Genomic DNA, 24,452 nt, shown 5'->3' with positions numbered 1-24,452 from the left:
CTTTATACACATTTCGTTGGCACCAAATTTCAAGAGATTTCGCAAGGATTAGTTTTCAAATATGAATACTAAATTTCAATATGTAAAAATAAAACTATTTGGGTATACATTATCATTACTTCCTCAAACTAAGCGCAAGTTATCGCCAAAAGCATGAAAATATTTTTTATATTTTGATTTCATGCAATGAATATAGCAATATGAGTGACTCTAACATGTAAATAATGAAAGACTCAACTGAGTCAACTAATGAATAGATAACGTTTGCTAAATTGCAATGGAGGGGTCTCAACCAACATTATCTTCCATTTAACACACAACTACATGATCGATGCAGCAGGAGTGAGTTTCGAGAAAATTTCATTTTGAATGCATTTTCGACATTCCGAACTCGATTTGGTTGCCACAAATATGGATGAGCATTGAATCAATCGAACTTCTGTCAAAATCGTTTAGTGAAACTGTAGTGCAAGCATTAATAAATATAAAGTCATTTCTTAAATTAATTAGAATCATATTAGACTTGATTGTTTAAAAAACAAGCGTTAATCACAAGCATTCATAATCTTATTTAAAGTTTAAATTCAACATGAACACATTAAAATTATAGCATAATTCTCTTTATTGGCCCTGCATTAGAATCATACCAAAAAATAAAGTATAAGGAAAAGTCAGCCACAAAAGAATTTCTTAACAAAATGTAAATAATTTTAAAAAAATAAAAATGAAAATAAGTGCAAACTCCTAAGGTTACTTCTTAACACAAATAATTTAACAAATATTAAACAAAATTATTCAAATGTTTTCATAAAATAAAATTTTAATGTTTTATCATTTTTTAACCACATCTTAAAACACAAGCATAAAATATTAGTACACTGTAGAAATATAATTATTCACTAAGTAGTTGAATACAAAACTTAAGTTATAATTTTTTATTATAAGAAGAGTTTCTCTAAATTAGAATGCCGTATATGTGAGCAAAAAAAAAAAGTTGTCATCAAACATTATGGTTTCTGTCATCAGACTAATGTTACCACAAACTTAGCATACTCATATGTTTCAATGATACATTCATAAACTCCTAGAGTTCAACGGCTTTTTACAATCAGCATGTTTATTTTACAAGGAATATAGTAATTGCTAAACTGATATGATATTATTGTCTATGAATCCATTTCAAGCTTGGATATTTCAAGATCTTTGACCAAATCAATATGACAATTTATGGAAATTTCCATACGAATTAAGAGGTGGATTACACTATTTTCAACTTTCATACATAGGAAAAGGTTCTTTAGATGTAAAAATCAAAGATTGGGTGAGAAATAAGTAAATGCATAAAAATTGGGTGCTAGTATGTAAATTCCCCAAAATTTTAATTAAATACAAATAACGAATATCATTCCAAAACTTACAATTTTTATTGTGAATTGTCGCTCAAGCGTTTATGATAGCAAATAAAACTATATCAAAAACTAATTTAATTTACACCTTGCTTTGTCAAAGCAGAATGTCTCAACTCCCAATTCCACCATTTTACTTCATCGGAAAAAGTATACCGCTATAGCCAAGGACAACACGAGACAACATGCAAGCAAAGGACCAACAACAATGCCCCATGTAAGGGCGCAAAGCAAGAGATGAAAGCCACACAACATCATACCAAGCAAACCCTACAAACAACTGACAATGAGGCAAGAAAAAAAAAAGAACTACGCCAAAAAAATTTGTGGGACAGTGCCCCCAAAATGGGGGCTGTCAAAGCAAGAAGAAGAAATTATGATGAAAGACGCAGCAAAGATTCTGTAAAAACAATGTTGCTCTATACCAAATAGGTTAAAGAAGTACACCAAAATAAATAAATAAATAAACAGTGAAAATTAACAAAATTACGGAAACAATCAAATGCAAAAAACATGTTAACCATTCTAAATATTGGTAGTACAAAATTATTAATTAGAAACATTCAAGTGAGTTTTTAATAAAAAAAAAAGAGGTAATGTAATGAAACTCACCTGAAGGAGGAAAAGGAGGATCATCAACAACATTCGTGGCAGGGATAGGAAAATTTTCTTGCCCTCCACTAATATCATCACATACCAGTCTGCGAACAAAAAAATAATTGAGTTCATTTTTACATGACAAACGGAGTGATTAAGCTTCATGATTCAAGAAAATCCATAGATAGCAACATCTAAGATAAGTTACAGCACACTTTTAAAAAATTTTAAAACAACATCCAGAGATATGAAACTATTTTTGGAACAAATAAATTTAATACAAAACAAAAGGCAAAAGAAAAAGTATTATGCAATCTTGGGAAGGTTATCAGTCATCACAGCCGGGAATGAAATCTATGTTGTACCGTGTAGGTTTTATTTTTTGACAAAGAATTTTTGAATATCGTACAAATTCAAAGATTTACTTATTTAAATAATTAAACATATCATCAAAACAAATATGCCGCCCTCAAAGAAAGAAATATCACATTACAATGAGTCCAATTTGCAAGGTTTACGATTAAACCAACAAAACTTTCCCCAATCTAATCTGAAAAATACACAAGATTTAGATAAAATATGGGTTGGAAAATTCCTATAAGGGCTTGCCCTTATGGTTAAATAAATCTTAAGCGGTAAAAGTCATTTCAGAAAACTTATAATGTTAGTTGAGGTTTAAACTTCAAGAAAACTTTAAGTTTAGGATTCCACGAATGATAATAAAAAATCTCAAACAGGAAAGACTCAAAAAGAGGAAAAGTTATTAACATAACCCAAGGGAAGAAAAGTAAGACATCAAAGATAGTGAGGATCGTTGTGAGGAGGTATCGGCTCAATTTTAGTTAATGTCAATTTGGTTGTTTTAATTCCATGATATCTTAAAGAGTTATGAATAAAGTATTTTAAGCAACTTCGAGTTTAGTAATGAGTTTCATTAATTTTGAAAAGTTAAGTTGAAATTACTTAATTTGGGTATAAAATTTAGTCATTAATTTCAAAAACTTAAGTTGAAATTACTTAATTTGGGTATAAAATTTAGTCCATATTAAGCCTACTAGCAATCCACGCAAAGGCAAAAAAAGAGGTATCTAGCAAAGCAAAGGACAAAAACCAACATATGGGTGCCAATCCCAAACCAATTTCAGACTAATTGATGTACATTGTCCGAAGCATCTTTTGCCATACGGTGATATTTTGTGGTCATTAATAAATCATAAAGAGGTATCTGCTCAATTTTAGTTAATGTCAATTTGGTTGTTTTAATTCCATGATATTTGATAGAGTTATGAATAAAGTATTTTAAGCAATTTTGGGTTTAGTTATGAGTTTCATTAATTTCGAAAAGTTAAGTGTAATTTTTTAATTTGGGTACAGAATTTAGTCCTTAGTAAGCCTACTGGCAATCCATGCATGCACAAAAAAGTAAACGACCTAAAATGAAGGGGGCAGATGTATCGAGCAAAGCACAAGACAAAGACCAATAGATGGGAGTCAATCCAAAACCAATTTCAGACAAATCGGAGTACATGATCTGAAGCACCTTGGTAAGTTTAGTTGAGGTCTATATGCCGCTTCGGTGGTCATTCTCTTTTGAATGATTCAGACATTGATAGTAAACCAACTAAAATCACCCTATCTGTAAAAAAAATGACACAACTAAAGAAAACCGTAGGTTACTACAGCAGCTCAGTAGTTTAAACTACAACAATCCCAACAAAACAGAGTTAACACATCCTAAGTTAACTATGGCAGCCAAGAAACATACAAATAAAAATCTATCACAACCTAATGCAATAGCGAACCATCTACTCGCCCTAGCAAGCATCTAGCGACCAAACACAACACAATATATTTACTACCATAACATCTAAAGTAACAATGCCTTATAATGCCTAAAGAGTGCGAATTTTTAAAATTATTTGGATTTTTTGGGATTAAATTAAATCACAATTTTTTTAATTATCCAATACGGCGCCCCGTCATCTGTAGCATATCTAACCATCACTATTTTTCCTCCTGGATGTGTAGACCTGTCCAGTAATTGTCCAGTAATTGTCCACGCTTTCCTCCTGGATGAGATTTCGCCCAGTAATTGTCCACGCTTTCCTCGAGTATGCTAAGGTGCATGCTCGTGGGTCATCACGTAATTGTCCACGCTTTCCTCGAGTATGCTAAGGTGGCCTCAATCAAACTCTCCGTTCCTCCACAGTTTTTCCATACAGTCTAATCATCACTATTAGCTTCAAATACATGGGAATTGACGACATCGGTTCATCCACCTCACAAGAACGATGAACAATGACCGTCCACACTTCTTTGCTTGTTGTAGTCGGCCCACAGCTCTAAATTCGTCCTAATCCATCATTAACTAACCCTAGTGAACACATTTTCACAGCTAGATACAAACGGATTTGCAAATTCTTTTCATAAAAGACCAAAAACAAACAAAATTTCTAAGTTTCTAGTCATCACCTTAATTGAAGTGGTGAGGCCTCGATTGGGTTTAACAAAGACGACCGACTTGAGACAATGAAGCTCTTTGAGGTGTCAATTTGAAGCTCCCTCTTCTCCTGCAAGAATAATTGAAAGGTGGTTCAAGTTGGTGTTGGATGGGGATGCTGGTTGTGAAAATTGAGGGTTTTGATTTGGGAAGTGATTTTGAACCTCTGTGGAGCAAATGGAAGGGCCAATTTTAACTTTGAGATGTTTAAAGCTAAGATCGTAAAATGTCTTGGTGCGAAATTAGGATTCTCTGGTAGTGACGAAGGTATGAAAATGGTGGGAACGAGTAATTGTTCTTTGCAGAGTGCTTGGGAGTAAGAATTTCAAATGTTCACTAAGGGAATAGAAAGTTTTGATCACTTGAGCAAGTCTCGGGTTTGGCCTTATAATGGCTATCGCGGCTATGAAAAGCTTAGGCAGAGCTTAAGGATGGTCAAAGAATACTCTGGAGGCATTGGAAAGAGCCAGACAACAACTTTATGAAGAGAAACAGGGGCTTCCTCTTTGAATTTCGGGCATCAGAGATCCAATAATCATGGAGGGGAAAAGAAAGGGATAGCTTGCTCTAAGTGGTTGGGCTCAAATTTTGTGGAATTTGATTCCCTTGGACAAGATTTCAAGTGTGGGGCTAGGGATGCCAAAAATGTTGGATGTTATCTTGATGAGCTTTTTCTTCTAGTGCTTGGCTAATGTTTAGATGGGAGCCTATTTTCATTTACTTTATTTCATGTAACCTCTTAATAGGTTGTGGGCTTAGGCTTTTGGGCTTTAAGGTTTAGTCAAGATGATGGTCACAGGGTTTACTTTAAGATGACCTCAATATGTTGAGTTATATTGATCTTAAAAACGATGGTTTAACTAAGTTTCAAATTTAAATTAAATAATTGGTAGCATTAATTTCTTAAAATAAATTTAATTTAATTATAAGTGATTACAAAATGCAAAAGTTTTACTTTTTCAATATTTAGTTTTAGATTGGTTCAATTTTAACTTTATTTCATAGATTTGAATTTTAAAATTTTTACTCATTTTTACGATCTTCCATCAAAACCACATCGCACCTATCACACCCTGCTCGGAGCTTGGAATTAACCAATGAGAATACATACGATTAGCCCGACACCTCCTAATTTTTCATTAATCAAGGAGAATATAGACGGTTAACTCGATACCTCCTAATTTTTTCTTAATTTCCCGCATGGGAACTATAGCCACCGACTCCTTCAACGCTTACTAGAGCATGTGTCGATTGGAAGAGATCGAACGACGAGGAATTCTTTAGGATTTTCTTAAATGTCGCGTCTCACTGCCCACTTTGTTCTCTCGGTTTCTCTCACCTCGGGAGTACCCACAATCGAGTATTGTAGCTAAGCCTTGAAGCCCTAGAGCACGATCCCAACACTTCCACATTAAAGTTTACTCATATTTTGTGCTTTCTTGTTTCCAACAGCCATCAGAGGTGAACTTTAAAAGCTTCCCTATGAGTTTTAGCACAAAATTTGAAAAACCCTTTTGAGGTATCTTTGCGCAAGTACATTTTTGGATAAATGCATGTTTTGAGCCAAATTTTATGAAATGTTATGTTGTCTACAAGCCTCAGGCTATCTATACGAGGTGGCGAGCTCGAGACGAACATGTGAGCACTCTTCGTAGGGCTACTTTGTCAAGTCCCGTGAAATAATCTTGTTCTCATTTAAGAAAAATAATCTCCTATAGGTTTTCATATGATTTTTAATTTGACAAAAACACATTTAGAATTTTTTCATATTGTAGATGCTCATCTGCAGGAAATGTATGAATCCAGGTTAATTTTTTTTATAAAAAAGCCCAAGGGCTAATATATTAAAAAAAAAGTTACAGATAGGTTATATGAGATGGCCTAAAAGAAGACCCAACTCACACAATACAACACACAAAAACCTAAAGAAGCAAAGATACATAAAGATAAAAAAAATCAAAAATTCACCAACAGGTGCAAAGATGCTAGGGACGTCTCACTTTAGTTCTTCCTCTACCTCTAGTTCTCGAAAGGGAGCCAACTAACAAATTGGTAAGATGCGTACTATTACCCGAAGTAACCAAAGTATTATCCATCAGATTTCTGAGCTCAAGTATGTCTTTATTCTTCTTCCTCCTGGATGTGTAGACCTGTCAATCCTCCCTCATCCGAGGATTGACTCATCTGACTAATGGATTGGTCCAAAGGTGACTGGACAGGTGTAGGAAAATGTATGAATCCAGGTTAATTTTTTTTTATAAAAAAGCCCAAGGGCAACTTTCTAGACTTGATCAGGCGGTAGTGAACAACGTTGCACATCAAGGTCCTCCTGAGTTTAAGTAGCATTGACAACTTTCTAGACTTGATCAGGCGGTAGTGAACAACAGAGGTATTTTCACTTGTAACATCAATGATAGGTTCAAGGGCAAGCGGAGTCTGAAGAATCTCCCTCGCCTCCACGATATGAGGTTCCAAAGACCGGGGTGCTACAACAATGTGTGGAGACTGAATGGTTAATATATTGTCTGTGGGAATAGTGACGTCTTCAGGTGTATCATTTTAATGATCGATAGTGTCAATAACTTGGAGACATTCATTTACGAATGCATGTTGACTTCTTTTACAATACATGTGATATTATGTTATGTTATGATATAATACAATGCAGACATTCATTTATGATTTCACACATGGATGAAATGTCCATGAATGTATCGTGCAAGTATTATGTTTTAACAAATATCACGAGTAATGGTTAGACTATTATAAGAGAGCTTGCAAGTACACTATGAAGAGATAATATTCTTGGCTCCTGATATTTATATGGAGACGAAACTATGAAAACTATTGGGATTAAGGCGATGACAGAATGTTAGGGAACTGTAGGTATTAATCGGCTAGAAAAAACTGTTGTGTTGAGGAAACCCAACTTTTACCGATAATATATATGCTTTTTGGGGTAGGGTGACAACCGGTGCTGAAAGAACATGGAAACAGTTCAGCATGACATTACTTTAAATTGATCTCTATTAAAGAACATTGTATACAACTGGAGCATCATCTGTCTACAAGGAAAAACGCCAGGAAGCAGAAATTTGAAATCAGAAAACCATGATTAAACAGTAATACACAAGAAGCATATTTATAAAAGGCAGATAGAAGGGAAAAGGGGGCAAATGGGCTGTGGTTTCCACCCAATAGTTGACTGGCCGGTCTAGCCTCCTTGACAGACCGTTTCCTCAAGCATGAATTGATCGATCCAGCCACTAAGTCCGACATACGGATGTCGACCTCATTTTTGAGGTCATTACCTTTTCTTAGGATCGTAGGATCAAGCTCTAGGGATTCCTATTGACCATCTTAGAAAACTAGAATTGGAACCTACCCTAGTTTAGATATATCAGTCACCTCCTATTTTTCCTGTGATGTCTCACATTAATGGTCTCAAAACCATCGTCTTATCGACGAGCAGTTAAGGGCTATTGTGTAGAGACTCAGGGAGAAGTTCTCAATAGGATTTCAAGCCCTACGAAAACCACATACACACACGAAATACACAAAATTCGCTAAGTTGCACAGGATCGGACTTCAATTGAGCCTAATAATAGGTGAAAATGCAAACTTCTCCAAACGACATCCGTCGACGAAACGGACAGCACTAGCTCATTCGGAACGTCATAACTACCGAAAATAGATACCAATTTTGTTATGTTTTGACGCACGACTAAAAAGTAGAGTAAAACACATCAAATTTTATTTTTCAAAATATTAAATACTTTTTTTACAAATTTTACTCCTTAATTATAACCTAATTATAACCCTAATCCCTATTTTACCCATTCACCTGCACGTCTAAACCTTCGTTCGAGCCATCTTAGGACTCGATCCCGTGGCTCATCCCGCACCCTCTCGCCCGTGCCCTAGCTTCCACGGTGGATCCATGCGGCTGCTATCTTCTTCCCCGTACGTGGCACGACAGTCGTTCAGCTCTCCAATTGAAAGAAGCGGGTTGGCCGACGCTCCTACTCGAGGCTACACGCGCTCCCCCTTTTTTTTTGTGACTCTTCCTTTCCTCTTTTCGGTTGATTGTCTTGGGCGCCAAACAGGTGGCATTCTCTTTTGCTTATCTCTACCTATTGGCTTCTATTAGAGTTCAGTTTTTGTGTGGGGTGGTTAAAAAATTCTGAGAGAGAAGGGAGAGGACTTTTGAGAGAGGAAGGCTTTTTTGAAAAAATTTGGTACTTTCTTTCTTTCTTCTTCACTGTTGGGAAGGCTACCTCTTTCTGTTTTACTGTTCGAAAGGAGTTCTTCTTCCTCTCTGTTGGTCGATACTCTTGTGGTTAGAGCTTGTCGAGCCGGGAGCTAGAAACCCGGGGAGCTATTTGCGCGACGCATTCCGGAAGGATTTCTGTGGGGGAGTTTTTTTCAATTTATTTTTAGTGTTTTGCTTTAAATCTGCACTAAACAAGTATTCTTCTTCTTCTCCTCCGTTCTGTTGCCTTGCTCGAAACATGTTGCTGGAGATGTTAAAATAAGGAAAAATGCATGCATAAAGCTTTGATTTTGTCTTGCCTAGTGACTCATAACAACAAGCGTTGAATGTCTCTGTGGAGGCTGATTTGGGATTTTCTTTTTATGCTAGTTGGATTAATAGCTTAGGGAAGCATGTTTTAAATCATTTCATATGCAAGACTTTTCCTATACTTCTATTCTTCCTATGTCTATCTGCTAAGAGATTTGGCTTTTCTTTTCTGGCCATACTTGTGACCCTCTGCTTTCTGTTATGGCCTTATCTGTGAGTCTTAATTGATGATTTCTTCATGGAGTAAATCGAGCTGGTGGTATGTGAAAGGCTTTTAATGATTTTTGTTTTGGAAATTATAAAGCTGATATGAATTAGACTTATGAATAGATTTGAAGGCTTATGAAGTTGTCATTTGGAAAAGTGTTCGGAAATGCAACATGAAAGTTTGGAAAACATAAATGATATACATGGGTTCAGGCTTCGGTGTGAGTGCATACAGATGGGGGAAGTCATGAGTATAGTTTCACCTTAGCTTTCAGGCCCGTTTCGATTTGATTCGAAAAATTTTTTGGAAAGGATAGCCTTCAAGGGTTGATCCAATCCTAAAATTTGAGAAAATGATATTCTTGTGGATTGATTCAAGGATCTTTTTGATACAGTTTTGAGGATTGATTTACCCTTTACTCTTTCAATCTTTTGGGTAAATCAATTCCTCCTCTCTCCCATCCTCATTTTTATTCTTTTCTTTCCTTGCTTCTTAGTTTGGTTTTCTGTGCTTATGTCTGATGTGCTTATGTCTGATACTAGTTTTTTTCTATATGTGAAACCATCAAGCAATGTCGCAAGTAAGTCGGTTTTGTTTTGGGGCATAGGGTGATGAGTCGGTAAGTAAGTCGGTTTTGTTTTGGGGCATAGGGTGATGATGACAAATGCACGTCGGAGGTAGAGCAGAATGTAACCTCATCCTACAACACCAGAACTCAATTCTGGAATCTGATGAACTGTAGGATGAAAGTATCATTCACCGACATAAGACTAGAGGGGGGCTCATACCTTCTTAGGTTGTCGGTAGTCCTAGGTCCGATGACGCGATCGACTTGTGGACAACTATATTTTCTTTTGAAATTGATAAAACAAATTGATAAGAACAAATATAACATTTATAAAAAAATAATTTCAATACAAAATTAAATACAACTTTCCTTTTGTATGTCAGAAATGCATGTGCATGCCACAATTTAAATTTTAAATATGTTACAACTGGGTTGTCCACTTGTTGATTACCGATTCTAGGCTAAAGAGTACCCTCCTAAGTTATGTTCAGTAGATATCCTTCTAGTGGAGTGACGGGTTTCATACATTCGGGTGACCGAGTAGCGTTCGACGACCCTCAAGTACAAATATATATTGGAGCATAGCCCCGACCCGAGTGTTTGCGGTCCCCTCGTTCGACGACTCTCAAGTACAAATATATATTTGAGCATAGCCCCGACCCGAGTGTTTGCGGTCCCCTCTTTTTCGGAATTTTTCATATGTTTTATTCAATTTTGGACAAAGCACTCATGATCTCTTTTTTCCGGGATTTTCCCGAAGTTTTACCAGTTTTATTTGGATTGTTATTCGTCAATTCTCTCGAATTTTTCGTCGGCAATTATTTGTCAATTTTCTCGAGTTTTCGAGGCAATGTTTATTTTGCTTATACAGTGAATACTAGTTAGTTTAACGGAGCAGCATTTTTATTTCTTAGCATGTTGTAATACTCTCCTAGCATGTTATACCGCTTTTCCTAGCACGTTATACTATTCTTTCAGCATGCTATGTTGTTCTTCCTCTTTACCGTACATTATATTGTTCTTTTCTTTTATACTGCATGCTTAATCATTTTGATACACACTATACCTTAGTTTAGAAAAACCTAGTGGTTACATAGGATTGACATCAAACCTAAAGTGCTACAACGAAGAGTTTGAAGCAAACAGCGTGGGCAGGTCGATAAGGACTTCAAGATGGATTTGCAACATCAAATCACTTTCCGAGGACATTCAGAAGGGCGACTTCAAGATGGATTTGCAACATCAAATCACTTTCACATCACCAATCACATTCCTTAGTTTAAATAACAACTCATAGGAGTTCGAGGTGGTTTTTTTTGCACAACTCTGTTGTGTAATTATAAGTCCTAACATTTTAGGATTCCGATGTTACCGTAGGTGTGCAATTATAAGTCTTAACACTTTAGGATTCTGAGGTTACCTTCCGGTACAGTGTAAATCTTCCTATCTTTTTAGGCTATTTGTACGATCAGATAACGTACAAATAGAAGTCCTAAATTCTAAATAAATTGGAAGATTAAATATTAAATAACATCATTTCAAAGACATAAAGTCAAACAATATGATAGTTGAGAAATCACCAGAGTTGACTTGTTGTAATACTCTTTAGGTGAGACTCGTTTGGTCTCATCTATTTCTAAATCAATATGTTACTTTCAAAAAATCATCTTTCCTTTTAAACTATTTTCATATTTTTCAAAATCAAAATAAAAACGGCCGACAACCGAAAAACCAAGGAAAAACAAACAAGCATGGTTGTTGACTTTCAGATGATAGCAACAAAGGGATGGTCTATGAGCAACAATCACAGCAGTAAAAAGGGCTATCATCAAGGAGAAAGCTGCTGGGGAGGGCTGGTAGCAAAAAGACAGCGGCTAGGAAGGGCCGCCGGCAAAGTCGATTAGTTGCGAGCGATGGTTGGCAACAGGAAACCAGTGGCGAGGCGGTTTGCAAGTGATGACAGCAATTGTGGCGATGACGTCAACATGTTTGAGGTGAAAGGAAGATTGTGGTACAAGGGAATCAAGGAAAAATAAACCCGTAACATTGAACTACAGTCGGAGCACCACATGATACTTGTTAGATGGTCACCAACTCAGAATTACAACGGAGCACCTACTCGTCTTCGAATAAAACCATAAAGAGGAAACAACAGCAGCTTACGGCTGTCCTGAACACAAAAATACAATAAAATAAGACCTTAACATGCAAAAATAACGAATTTACAGTCCCAAAGCAAAAAGGAGTGAACCTTGCTCCAAACATGAGGGAAACAATGGCTTGGAACACAAGTCAATCCCTCCTTTGCCTGGACCAAACCGGTTCGGGCTAATATCGCAGCACTGCCGCATTGAGGGCAAAGCACTCATTAGACGCAAACTCTCATCCACCCCCCAACTTTCATGCCTCCAAAAAAGGTTAATAGTATTTTTATACAGTGCAATATTTTTATTCTTGAAAACATAATATATTTATAAATTCATAAACTTAAGTAGAAATTGCGCAAAGTCATCATTTGTGTATTTTTCTATCTAGGAATGAAGCTTATAATTGAAATATGAATAGCCTAGGCATAATATCAAGTACAGGAAACACAGTAAAACAACTTTTGTTTTGAATTTAGTTTTGGATTTAATCATATCAAAAAAATTTTAGATTGCTAATTACAATACTTCATCAATAATGAGATCCAACTATAATGGGTAGGTGAGGAATGCAAACGATTAAGAAAATCAAATTTATGCTGAAAAGCATGGAAACAACAGCCATCCAATCGATTAAACAGCTTCAGTAAAACATAAATCATGCAATATCACATACTCCAAACAATGTGATGCAGAAAAGCATGAAAAATATTCACGGTCTCCTGAGGTACAACTATAATGGGAAACTGAGCAAACCACCAATACAGATATGAATCAAGTAATTACTAATGTATATAAATGATACAGCCAAAAAATTCATTCATCCGCAAAGTTGGCTTTATATTATAAACATCAGCGGCATCACATCCATATATAAACGCACAATACCTACTTCAGAGTTCAAAAGATGTTTTACACATACCCCCGCAGTTCCGAAATTGATGTAGGAACTTGTGCGCGAGAGTAGTAAACCTGGGTGTTGAATAAATTGTAGTTAGTCATATACACTGTCTTCACCAAAAAGAAAAATAGTGCCCAAACGCAAACATAAATATGAACTGAATAAAATCAACAAAAAAACTTTCAAAAGTATTTTAACCATACATCAAAACTATTATTATACTTCAAATAACTTTAATTCAACTAAAATATTAGCCATCTATAACAGATCATCTCTGCACCTACTAAAGGAAACAGAATGGGAAAATAAAGAATTAATGGCCCTGATAGAAAGACTAAAAACGTTCCAAGAGTTAAATATTAAATTAAAAAAAAAAAATTGAAAAAAAAAAAATGAAAGGTCGACGAATAAAATCTGAAAGATAACTGAGATGTTTAAAAAAAAAATTGAAAAAAAAAATGAAACGTCGACGAATAAAATCTGAAAGATAACTGAGATGTTAATTAAAAGAAAGTGAAACGAGCAACTTTCTAATTTAAAGTTGTCAAATATCTAGTGAAAAAAAAATTTTAGTTCCTTAAAAAAAAAACATAAACAAAAGGAAATCTAGATAAAAATGCCCACTGAGTTAAGGCCATATTTCGACCTTAGTCGTTAAATTACATGCCAGAATAATAGCCACAAAGGCGAGCTCAATAAACATTTGCTAACGGGAGATCATTGCTAAATGGAAGTGTAACTGAGTTAAGCCGAAACATGTGAGCCCTCTTGGGCTCGGCACAATAAGTTCCTCGTAAACTGAGATCAATCATATAAGAAGCCAAGCAAAAGTAAGCCATGACTTGATTTGTTAGCTCATGAGCAGGCCCGATTAAAAGATAAAAAATATAAAAAAATAGAAAAATTATAACAAATTTTAAGACTTTATCTTTAAATAATTAAAAATATTTAAAAAATGATATTATAAATTTTATATCAAATAATTTATCTTTATCAAGCTCCTAAAGTTCATTTTATTCATCATTTTTCTATAATACTAGTTCAAAATAATATTATTTCTCACTTGAATATTAATCAAGTAGCAGATGAGCCAACTCGAACTCAAAATAAAGCTCGACCTCGAGCTTGAACATGATTAATTAAATCAAGTCCAAGCACAAGTCGAGGCCAACTCAAGCTCAACTCAACTTGTTCTCAAACTATTCCTAAGACATGCGATTTGTCTTCTTAAACTTCTGAAGGCAGCTCACAATTTCTTATATCTACAACATGCACATAAAAAAAGGACCAAACCAGCTACTAAAATAGGATGGAATTCAGGCCAAATTCGAAGTGAAAATTTTCAAGTAAAATTTGAACAATAAAGTCGAATGCTCACAAAATCATTAAAATAAAAAAAAAACCTTAAAATCAAGCACTTTACAAGCAAAAATAAACACAAATAGTTTAGTAACTTACTTCCGGTCTTACAAATTTCACACCAATTAGACAATCTTGTCTTACAAACAATATCTAGCTCCTAAAGTTCATTTTATCTATCATTTTATTATATCACAAGTTCAAATTAATATTATTTCTCTCTTTGATATTAATCAAGCAGCTTGTGAGCCAGCTTGAACTCGAAGAATAAAGCTCGAGCTCGAGCTTGAACTCGATTAATTAAATCAAGTCCAAGCCTGAGTTGAGGCCGACTCAAACTCAACTCAAATTGCTCTCAAACTCCTACTAAGATGGGGTTTGACTTCTCAAACTTTTGAAAGCAGCTCACAATTTCTTATGTACTACAAGAGGCAAGTAAAAAAAGGGAACAAACCAGCTATTAAAATAGGATGGAATTCAAGCCAAATTGAAGAACAAATATGAATGCTCAAGCACTTTACAGAAAAAAATAAACACAAATAATTTAGAAGTTTACTTCATGTCTTACAAATTTCACACCAACAAGACAATCCAGAAAATCCTCCAGCTATCTCCAGCCTATATTTCATGCCGCGGCCACCAACTCAAAATATTTGCCGCTAACCGCAAGTTATTTTTGAACAGATTCCAATTAAATCAAGTTTATTATTTCCATCCATTATGCTGCTCCAACGGACAGAATTCAGAAAAAATTCTCTCAATTCTAGACCAACAAATTGGACCTAGTATCATCAAAATTTGCATCACCTTGGCATACTAAAAGATTATAAAGACAGCCTTTCACAAAACATTTTGAAAAACGATGTTCTTGCCTCTAATAAAAAGTATTAACTTCTTTGAAGTGTTGCTTAGATAATTTGCTATTTTTGAGCAACTAGCGCAAGTAGAATATTCATTTTCTACACCAGATACTTGAAACTTACATAAGGAACAAATTAGAACCAAAAAATTATTCTATCCAGAAAAAAAAAACGAGAGGTACCGGTTAAGGCAATCAGCATTTTAACATGATTAAACAGTACGTATAAGATTGGCATAAACACTTAAAATTAGTAAATTTGCCTACAAATTAAAGCTGGATGCAGAGGAAAACGGCACAACAAATTTCATATGTCAACGTTAAAAAAATAATATGCAAATATATATTGTAGAGTACCATGAGAAAAAACAAACCTGAAGAAAATTACAACAGTAGCTAAAAGTCAAGTTGAATATTGATCATTGATTTTAAAAACTTGATAAAACGCACAAATCTGATACAAGAAATAAAAAAGAGGCTTGAACATAAACAAAACCAAACAGACAAAAGGATATTAAAAATTAAAAAAAAAAAAATCCTTGAGATGTTTCACAAACAAAGACAAAAACATCGCAAGCACAAAAAAAAATGAAAGAAACAAAAAACAGATTGAAATGGATCAAAACTTATCATCTACAAATTCTAGCATGACACCAAATATGTGTAAAAAATATCCTTTAAAATAACAAATAAAAGACTAGGATGAACATTAAAATAAGGCCTCCATACTGCAGCCCAAACTTTAACTTTGGCCAAAAAGAGTAATTAACCTTAAATTGAAAAAGCTAAAAGCGGATTAAGAAAAAAATAATAATACGTACGTTAATCTTTCAAACAAACCAACCCAAGCATTATCAATCATAGAAATGATAAACGAATACTATAAATTTTATCTAAAAAACCATAAGAGAAGATAACATTCATAAGTTTAATTCTGTAGTGAAAAAAAATAAATTATTCAAATGCAACACAATTAATGTACTACAATAGCAAATTACAGGAAAAACACTAAATAATTTTGCTGCTCATAATCATACAAGTGTCTAATGACGAAATGAAAGTTAAAATTTTTAATTTTAAGCAATTTTAAAATAATTTTATTGGGAAAAACTACTTAAGTGCTCTATTTATCAAATAAAATCACATTACAATAACATGATCAATAAAAATCAAGTAATCTAGATAAAATAACATGATCAACAAATAAAATCACATTACAATAACATGATCTACAAATGAGTGTTGTAATATGTATCAAATTATGTCGACAACGTGTTGACCTCATTTTTAGTGAGGTCTTAGCTTCCTACTCCCAGAACCCAAAATCTAGCCTTAGGAGTTCCTTGTTGACCATCTTCACAGACTAGTAATAGAGCCCACCTCCCATAGAACTTCAAATCACTTCTTGACTCATTTTGTGAAGAACTAAGGACTAGCATGTAGAGGGCCCGAATATGAGTTCCTACAGGATCAGACGGCCTTAGGTGAACCCTCCGTGACTCAGCAACGCACTCGCTACACCACGCACGAAGTTGACACATTTTTGGCCCGACCGTCGGCAAACTTGTTTGAACGACCCCGAAGGACGAAACAGACTGCATGGTCGCGTCCGGAACGTTAATTCTAGTCGGGAAGGACACCCATATTGCTAGGGTTACGTGCACGCACAAACGACACAAAAAATCGATGCACCCCATTTTTAGCGGGCGCGGGCCCGGGCTCAACCCAGGTTCAACTCGGATTTGATTCATGTTGGACTGGGCTGATTAAGGGTAAAACATTTTGAATTTTAAATTTTTGCACTTCAAATTTGACATTTAATCTCACCTAAATTGAGAATTTGGATTTTTCAATTGAGGTGGTTGCTTCGTGTAACGGCTCTGAAATTTTCGGCTATACAATTCAATTCGCGCACTTTCCTCTCCCGCTCGCCTCACCCACTCCTTCTGCGAACAGAAACGCTCGCTTCTTCCACTCTCTGCCCCACGCACCGAAGCCACTCGCCTCCCCATCTTCTCGAGCTCGCTCGACCGAACTCTCTCATCCCCTACTCGATCCTCTCCCGACCTTCACAGAAAAGCTGCGATTTGATCTTCTTCTCCCGTTAGCCTATTTTTTTCTCGAGCACGACAGTCTTGCCTTCCTCCTCTCACTCGACCGAAGGCCCCCCACTCGCCTGCTCCTCACTCTCACTCACCCTCCTCGGCTAACCCCCGCTCACCTTCTCACCTCGGCACAAAGACCTCTGCTCGCCTTCTCACCTCGGCACAAAGACCCCCGCTCGCCTCTTCCTCTCTTCGACCGAACGCCTCCTTCACCCCTTCGAACGCCAAACACCCATTCGACTCCTCCCTCACGAACCGAAAGCATTTGACTCTTCTTCCTCCCGCTCGGCTCCTCCCTCACGCACTGAAGCATCATCCTTCGGTTTGATCTCGTCTCTGCACCGAAAGCATTCGTCTCTTCTTCCTCACGCCCGACTACTTTATCTACACTGAAGCACTCACCTGCTCGCTTCTCCTCTGCGCTAAAATACCGAAGCTCGGCTCCCCCTTCTCCAACTTAAGTTGCAGCGACCCCCGCTGAAGACATAAATAGAGGCTTCCAACACAGGTAAAATCTCAAAACTCGCCCAATTAATCTTTTTTTTTTCAAGGTTCTGGTTGCAAAAAAAAAAAAAATCAATTTCTTACACGTATGAGTTTATCTATATATGATTATTGATGAGGAGCATGAAATATTCGGTTTGCGTTTACTCCATAACTAAAATTACACCCGACAACAAAATTTGACCCAAATTTGTCAAGAATATTAGTAAAATCTCAAAACTCACCCAATTAATCTTTTTTTTTCAAAGTTCTGGTTGCAAAAAAAAAAATCAATTTCTTACACGTATGAGTTTATCTATATATGATTATTGATGAGGAGCATGAAATATTCGGTTCGCGTTTACTCCATAACTAAAATTACACCCGACAACAAAATTTGACCCAAATTTGTCAAGAATATTTCATAAGCTCAAGTTCGACTGATTCAGTGGTTTCGATTCAGATAAGTCAAGTTGAAAGCGAAACAATTTCAAGTTAATCTTTCTAAACCATTTTATATTTGGATTAAGTTCAAGTAAATTTCAACTCAACCCGTAAGTTGACCCAAAAACTCAATTTGACCCTCCGATCAAAAAAAATTGAAACAATTTGTAGTCATTTAACATTCTGAGATCAAGATGATGTGCACCAAGATTCTTATATACACTTTAAGAATCAAAATGCGATTATGATAACAAAAAGATTGTTACTGTTAAACAAGAACTTTTGTCAAACTAACAAAAAATGCAGCGATAATTTGGCAAAACAATCAACAATTTTCAATGTTGGTGATTATGAGTTTATGAGGGCTATATTGTGGAAATGAGACATTCCATTTGACAAAACTACAAAATTATATTCAAGATATGAGTTCCAACAAAAGTGGAGAACATGGCCAATTTCCTCAGTTTATATGGAAAAAAATCATTCTTATAATTTATTCACAAGATATCCATAAAAAAACATTCCAAAAAAACAAGCATAACCCGCATTCCAAGGATAATATTCTCTCCAATATTCACATTACTTATGCTTACATAAATAAGAAACGATTCTTTGATTTTTTTTCTTAAAAATAAAAGAAAAAGGAAAAAAATAAATTATATATTAAAGATTGAAATACTAACGAACTATTGACCAATTAACCCCACAAAAAGATAAACATAAAGGTTAACATACAATTGAAATACTAACGAACTATTGAGCAATCAACCCAACACAAAGGTAAACATCCAATAGACTAAAAAGCAACCATTTAAAAGGCATGCGTGCTAATAGACCAATCCTTTATAGAATAAACTATCAAGCAATGAAGTTGATCATAAGAAAGCATCCAAGCACACTACGAAATCTGAAATTCCCTTGGAAGAGATGCAAGCAACTCATAGCAAAGTTTAATGATTGTACAAAAGCAAATAAATAAGAAGCATTGTCCGACATCTATTTGAACAGTAACCCTAAGGTATGCTAGGTTGCCCGAGAGGAAAAGAAGTGATGCATTTACAAGCCTTGCCAAAAGTAATTGGTTGGTCGAATAGGAATTATAACTCAATTTAGCTTATTACTAGTTTTTGTAAAAGCAATGCAAAAGACCTGCAGAGAAACTAATTGAAAAAGTTTGGCCATCCCAGCCATATGATCGAAAAAGAAAATCCAAATGATTCTCACTTCACATCACATGTGGAACCCAAAAAAAAAAAAAAAAAAACCACTTACGATAATAAATACTGCATCATTAGAAAAAGCGATTTCAATTTACAATATAGGGTAAAAGATACTCATATCACCCACACCAACAAAACCCAGAATCGCAAAAGGCACTCATAGTATCTAACCAAGTGCCACGCCATAAAAACATAACTAACAAATTTATAACTACGTAAAAAATTATGCACCAGAAGATTTAAAAAAAAAAGTTACCACAATTATAAACAAAAAGGTTTGTTTAAGAATTTCACAGCAAAAATAATAAGCAAGAACCTGGTTAGTAGTTAGTGTGGGTTGGCCTTCAAGCCGGCAAAGGCGATATTTAAAAACTGTGAAACCTGAAACACCTTTCTCTGCCCAATACTTTATGACCTGCAAAAAACTAAAGTATTAAAGCAACAAAAAAAAATCATTGGGCACAAAGTTAAAAATCAAATTTGAGAAATGACAACAATGATGGAAAGAATAAGACATTAAAAAAACAAAATGCCGATAGCCAAACTTTTAATTCGGCCTGAAGTGGATTAAAATAAGGAACATGAAAAATAGATATATGAAAAGAACTGAAACGAATAACCTGATTGCAAAGTCCTGTGAATGGTCAAAATGCAGCCACCAATTAAGCATGCATATTGAGAAAGCACTGATATAAAAAAATAAGCGGAAAAAAAGCTTGGGGCATCCACCTTCAGAAAAAATTTTAGAAATTATAAAATTGGAGACCAAAGAGCTCAGTTGAATGCTAATAATCTCCATTTTAATAAACCAACAACCCAAAAATAATTTCTCAATAATAGAAAAACAAAGAGGCCTCACAAGCCAAACGATCTCATTAAATAACAAAAACTAAATTTGCCCAAGAGTGTGGAAGAAAACTTATTACAGAGGGAATAGGAATATTTGATAAAGCTGACCCAACTTTATCATTCAACAAACCAACTACATTAGTCAAGGTGAGTATGACCAGATGCAAAAGATTGCACTGTGGATGGAACAGGCGACCTGTTGGGGAGTTCAAAGAAGCTCAATGACAAAGGCGGTAGATTCAAGAAGAAAATTGAAATGGTGTACGACGGTGCCAATCCATAGGCATGATTAGGAAGAAATTTAATTTCATCCACAAAACAATTCATTACTTATGTTTCCTTTTCATTAGATATTTTCCTATGTTATGTTGCTCCTATTTGGCGAGATTCCTAATATAAAAGGATTCAAGTTCCCTATTTTGAGGATCAGTATGCAGGCCATGCTATTATATATAGTGGTTGTAAGGTACAATGAAAAAGGTGCAAGCAATAAAAATTCTTCCGCAAATTTTAATAGTAAGCAGAACAACGAGCAAATAAGAAGGAAGGAAATAAAGAAACAAACAGTAAGAAGAAAAACATGATTTCGGCAAATGTGCAAAAAGAACATTGAGAAAAGGACCAAAAACGCTGGAGCAATATGAAGCGAGTGGGATTTCCAGCCTATGTGTGAATAGCACCAAGGAGGCAATGCTACAAAAACCCACAAAACATTCAACATCAGCAGCCAAGCATCATCACTAAGACAATACAAATTCAATTCATGCAAATAATATTGTTAAACCAACCCAAAATTAAAAGGTCAATAAAATTCTACTAATGTCGTTAATTAGAAATTTTACTATCAAAAACTGATGAACTGTTCAGGTCAAAATTCTACTAATGTCGTTTATTAGAAATTTTACTATCAAAAACTGATGAACTGTTTCATCCAAACATATGAGTAGCATTTAAACAATTCTAGGAGGGATTCTAAAAATAAACAAACAAATTCACTAATAATTACAATGCCCAAAAAATGCAGAGTAGGCCGAATCATTCTAATAGTCCATCAATTAATGGCAAAGATAAATAAAGCCACCGATCACTGCGGCAGCAAGAATTGAAAAAAAAAAATGGAAGTCTATTATGATTGCTGGTACCTAGATGAAGCAGAGTTAATTAAGGCAATAATAATCGGGATAAAAGTTTTAAAAAAATAAAGTAAAAAAATACATTGAATGAAAATAACAGGAAGCTAAAAGAATAATATTTATCCAAAAATAGAGCAGCCAAACATACAGACATGCAAAGCGAGAACAACTCTCATCCTGTTTGACGAATTTGCAAAAAAATAGAGCAGCCAAACATACAGACATCCAAACCATTATGATCCTCATCAAGCATAGCCAAAAAATTATTAAACCCATTGAATGAAAAAAAAATCAGTCCATTTTCATTATACTTCTTTAAGCAACAAAATATTTGAAACCTTTACCAACAATTAAAAAAAGAGTACTAATAGATTCTCCAAACTAAAGAAGCTTAAATCATCAATAATTTTCAAATAAAAAAATTAAGTTCAAGTACATTATTCTCATGTAATAAAAAGGTAAGAAAAAGAAGCAATGATTGAGAAACACAAACTAAGCTAACAATATCGTTTCCAATCTTTACTCTTAATATATGAACATACCAGGCAACAATATTTATACGATGCAAGAAGGTTTTTCCACAGAAATTGGGAAATAAATAATATATTTTATGCCACCAAAAGCAAATCAACGATTACAATTCAGAATATATAAAGATAAACACTTGCAATAAATATAAATACTCAAGACTAAATTGTCCCTAGGCGCACAAAAGGCTAAATTGCCCTTATGTAGAGCCATAAATCACGCATCTCTGAAAAAGACACATGTCCTCAAGGTGGCAAAAAACAAAACAATTGCTGGATCAAGTCGTGTGACACAAGCTAAAAAATTGCTTGGGTCTGGTTCTCGTCGCTAGCACTGATTCTCTCATCATTGCTTTCTTTAATTTCTCAAAAGTTTGGATCGCCACCTCCACTAATTTCTTTAATATCATCGTGGACATCCACAATCAAACTACCACACTAAAAGGGCTTCTGATTGTATCATATAAATCCCATAAACTGCCTCAACAACTTTTAATTCTTAGATAGTTACTACTCCAATAGAGTTATCACCGTCGATGGATCCGCGACTCCAAGGACTTGCACAAATTGGGGTAAAAGTAAAGCACCACCTTAACCTTAACCCTCATCTCTATAGTACGGGATTACCAAACCGCCCTCATCTCCCCGATTATCTGTAGCCACTTCATCCTCAAAATCATCTAAGTATTTTTCAAGTCCAAGGAAAGAAAAGTTCACCATTTCTATGACCTACTCTCAACACAAATCTCCTGAAAATTTCTCGGCTTTTCTCCACCTTTCTTATCCGATCATAACCCCAAAAATTCTCGCATCCACACTTACACCAACCCGAACTCATTTTCAACTCAATTCGAGAAGTTTTGAGTGGCCCGATTATGCACCAACACCACTACCTGCAATGTGATCAATCCCCTCACATTCAAGCAGTGATTTGAAGTTAATCTCATTAATAAGTTCAGGGACACCTCCGCTACATTCAATTGCATGTGCTTCACTCCCTCCACCGTTTCTTCCTCTGACTCCTCATAATCTGCCTCCTTACCCCTCGCAAACAAAAAGGACCGGAAGCATGTGAAACTTGCACCGGTGGCCTGGGGCATACTTTTCATCACATCAAAACATTAGCAGTCTTATCTTGCACGTTCGTCTCTATGAGATACTAAAAGTTGACCATAGGACGGCCCCATGATTTCCTCTCCTTCGGCGAAACCTTCCTAAAAGAGACCATCAAGGTCCTTGATGACATGGTCGTCGAGGTACTGTTTTGGAATCCTCCAGTGCAATAGCCTTTACTGGACTTCTTCATCTGGTTCTTATCTTCCACCATCTAGGCGAGAAACATTAACTCCCTCCATCCTTGCAGATCTACAGTAGGAATGTTGGTCGCATGCTCATAATGAAGCACTGATCCAATCATGCTTAATAAATACCCCTCATTCTTTTTGAGATCTGCTCGAATCTCTACCTATATTAGAGACAATCCAATCTGGGGCAAACATAAAAAATTAAGCCATGAAAATCTAAAGATTCAATTTATGTTACAATGACTCTTTTGTTTAAAAAAAAAAAGCAAAACCAAACCCAAATCAATCATGGAGATTTAATAACCTTCATGAACATACATAAAAAGTGGAAATTTAATCATCAGTGCAGAAAATATGAGTTCAAAAAGAACAATAATAGGATAATTTTATTAACAAATAAATAAAATTAAGAGATGAACATTAAAAAAAGGCCTTATGTTAGCATGAAAAAGTCTGATTAATAGAGTAAATATTATCATTGAACATCAAACATTATAATTAATTTTATTAACAAATAAATAAAATTAAGAGACGAGCATAAAAAAACGGCCTTATGTTAGCATGAAAAAGTCTGATTAATATAGTAAATATTATCATTGAACATCAAACATTATAATTAAAACATTCTGCAAAAATATTTCCTCACATGAAACTCCACTAATTATCACAAAGGATTTTATGATGTTGAGCGCCCATCCACCCCCGCACGACAGAATTCCGCGAGATCCTCCCGCTTAGAAGAAATATTACAACATGATGGCAATCCGAGAACAACTCTCATCCTGTTTGACGAATTTGCAAAATTTTCAAGATAGAGCAACAAGACAGAATAAGAAGCATATCGTTAGGATTAGTCTTTCTAATTTCTTTATGAATACTTTCTTCTAATTAGGATTTCTTTCTAGCATGAGAACATATTTGTTTTATTATTCAATTTTGGGTGACTTTTGGCTATTTTTATGTTATTTAGAGAGGATTTGTCCTTATTTTCTTATTAGAGTCATGTATCATTAGATTTCTTTCGTGGTGTGCATGGGCCTGAAAGGATCGAAATAGTTATCTCTCTTGGACGTTTGTACACCTACCTCATCAACCACTCTACTGCTTTTTATTGTTTAAAAGAAGAGAACAGCTACTTTATGTTGCCAATTTGTCGTCATCCCGCTGTTCAATCCAGATTTCAACTTATAAGCCTCCTACCACATCCCTCACTATACCAACAACCTCTACATGAAATTCACCTCTTACTGGTTCAAAACATAA

At 35.1% G+C, this 24,452-nt stretch overlaps 1 protein-coding gene across 1 annotated transcript in view; it reads right to left on the bottom strand.

Moving 5' to 3' along the window:
* LOC110030909 overlaps positions 1-24,452 on the bottom strand; it is an 85,526-nt gene that overhangs the window by 2,683 nt on the left and 58,391 nt on the right. The window contains exons 16-18 of the mRNA XM_020733895.1: positions 19,693-19,791; positions 12,928-12,977; positions 2,019-2,107 (exon numbers count right to left, since the gene is read on the bottom strand). Coding sequence (XP_020589554.1) covers positions 2,019-2,107; positions 12,928-12,977; positions 19,693-19,791 — 238 coding nt within the window. The remainder of the gene's footprint in view (positions 1-2,018; positions 2,108-12,927; positions 12,978-19,692; positions 19,792-24,452) is intronic.

Source organism: Phalaenopsis equestris, unplaced genomic scaffold (genome assembly GCF_001263595.1).
Source record: "Phalaenopsis equestris unplaced genomic scaffold, ASM126359v1 Scaffold000002, whole genome shotgun sequence".
Lineage (NCBI taxonomy): Eukaryota > Viridiplantae > Streptophyta > Magnoliopsida > Asparagales > Orchidaceae > Phalaenopsis > Phalaenopsis equestris.
Note: the sequence above shows the minus strand (reverse complement) of the source record. Positions and strands in the feature narration are given on the sequence as shown.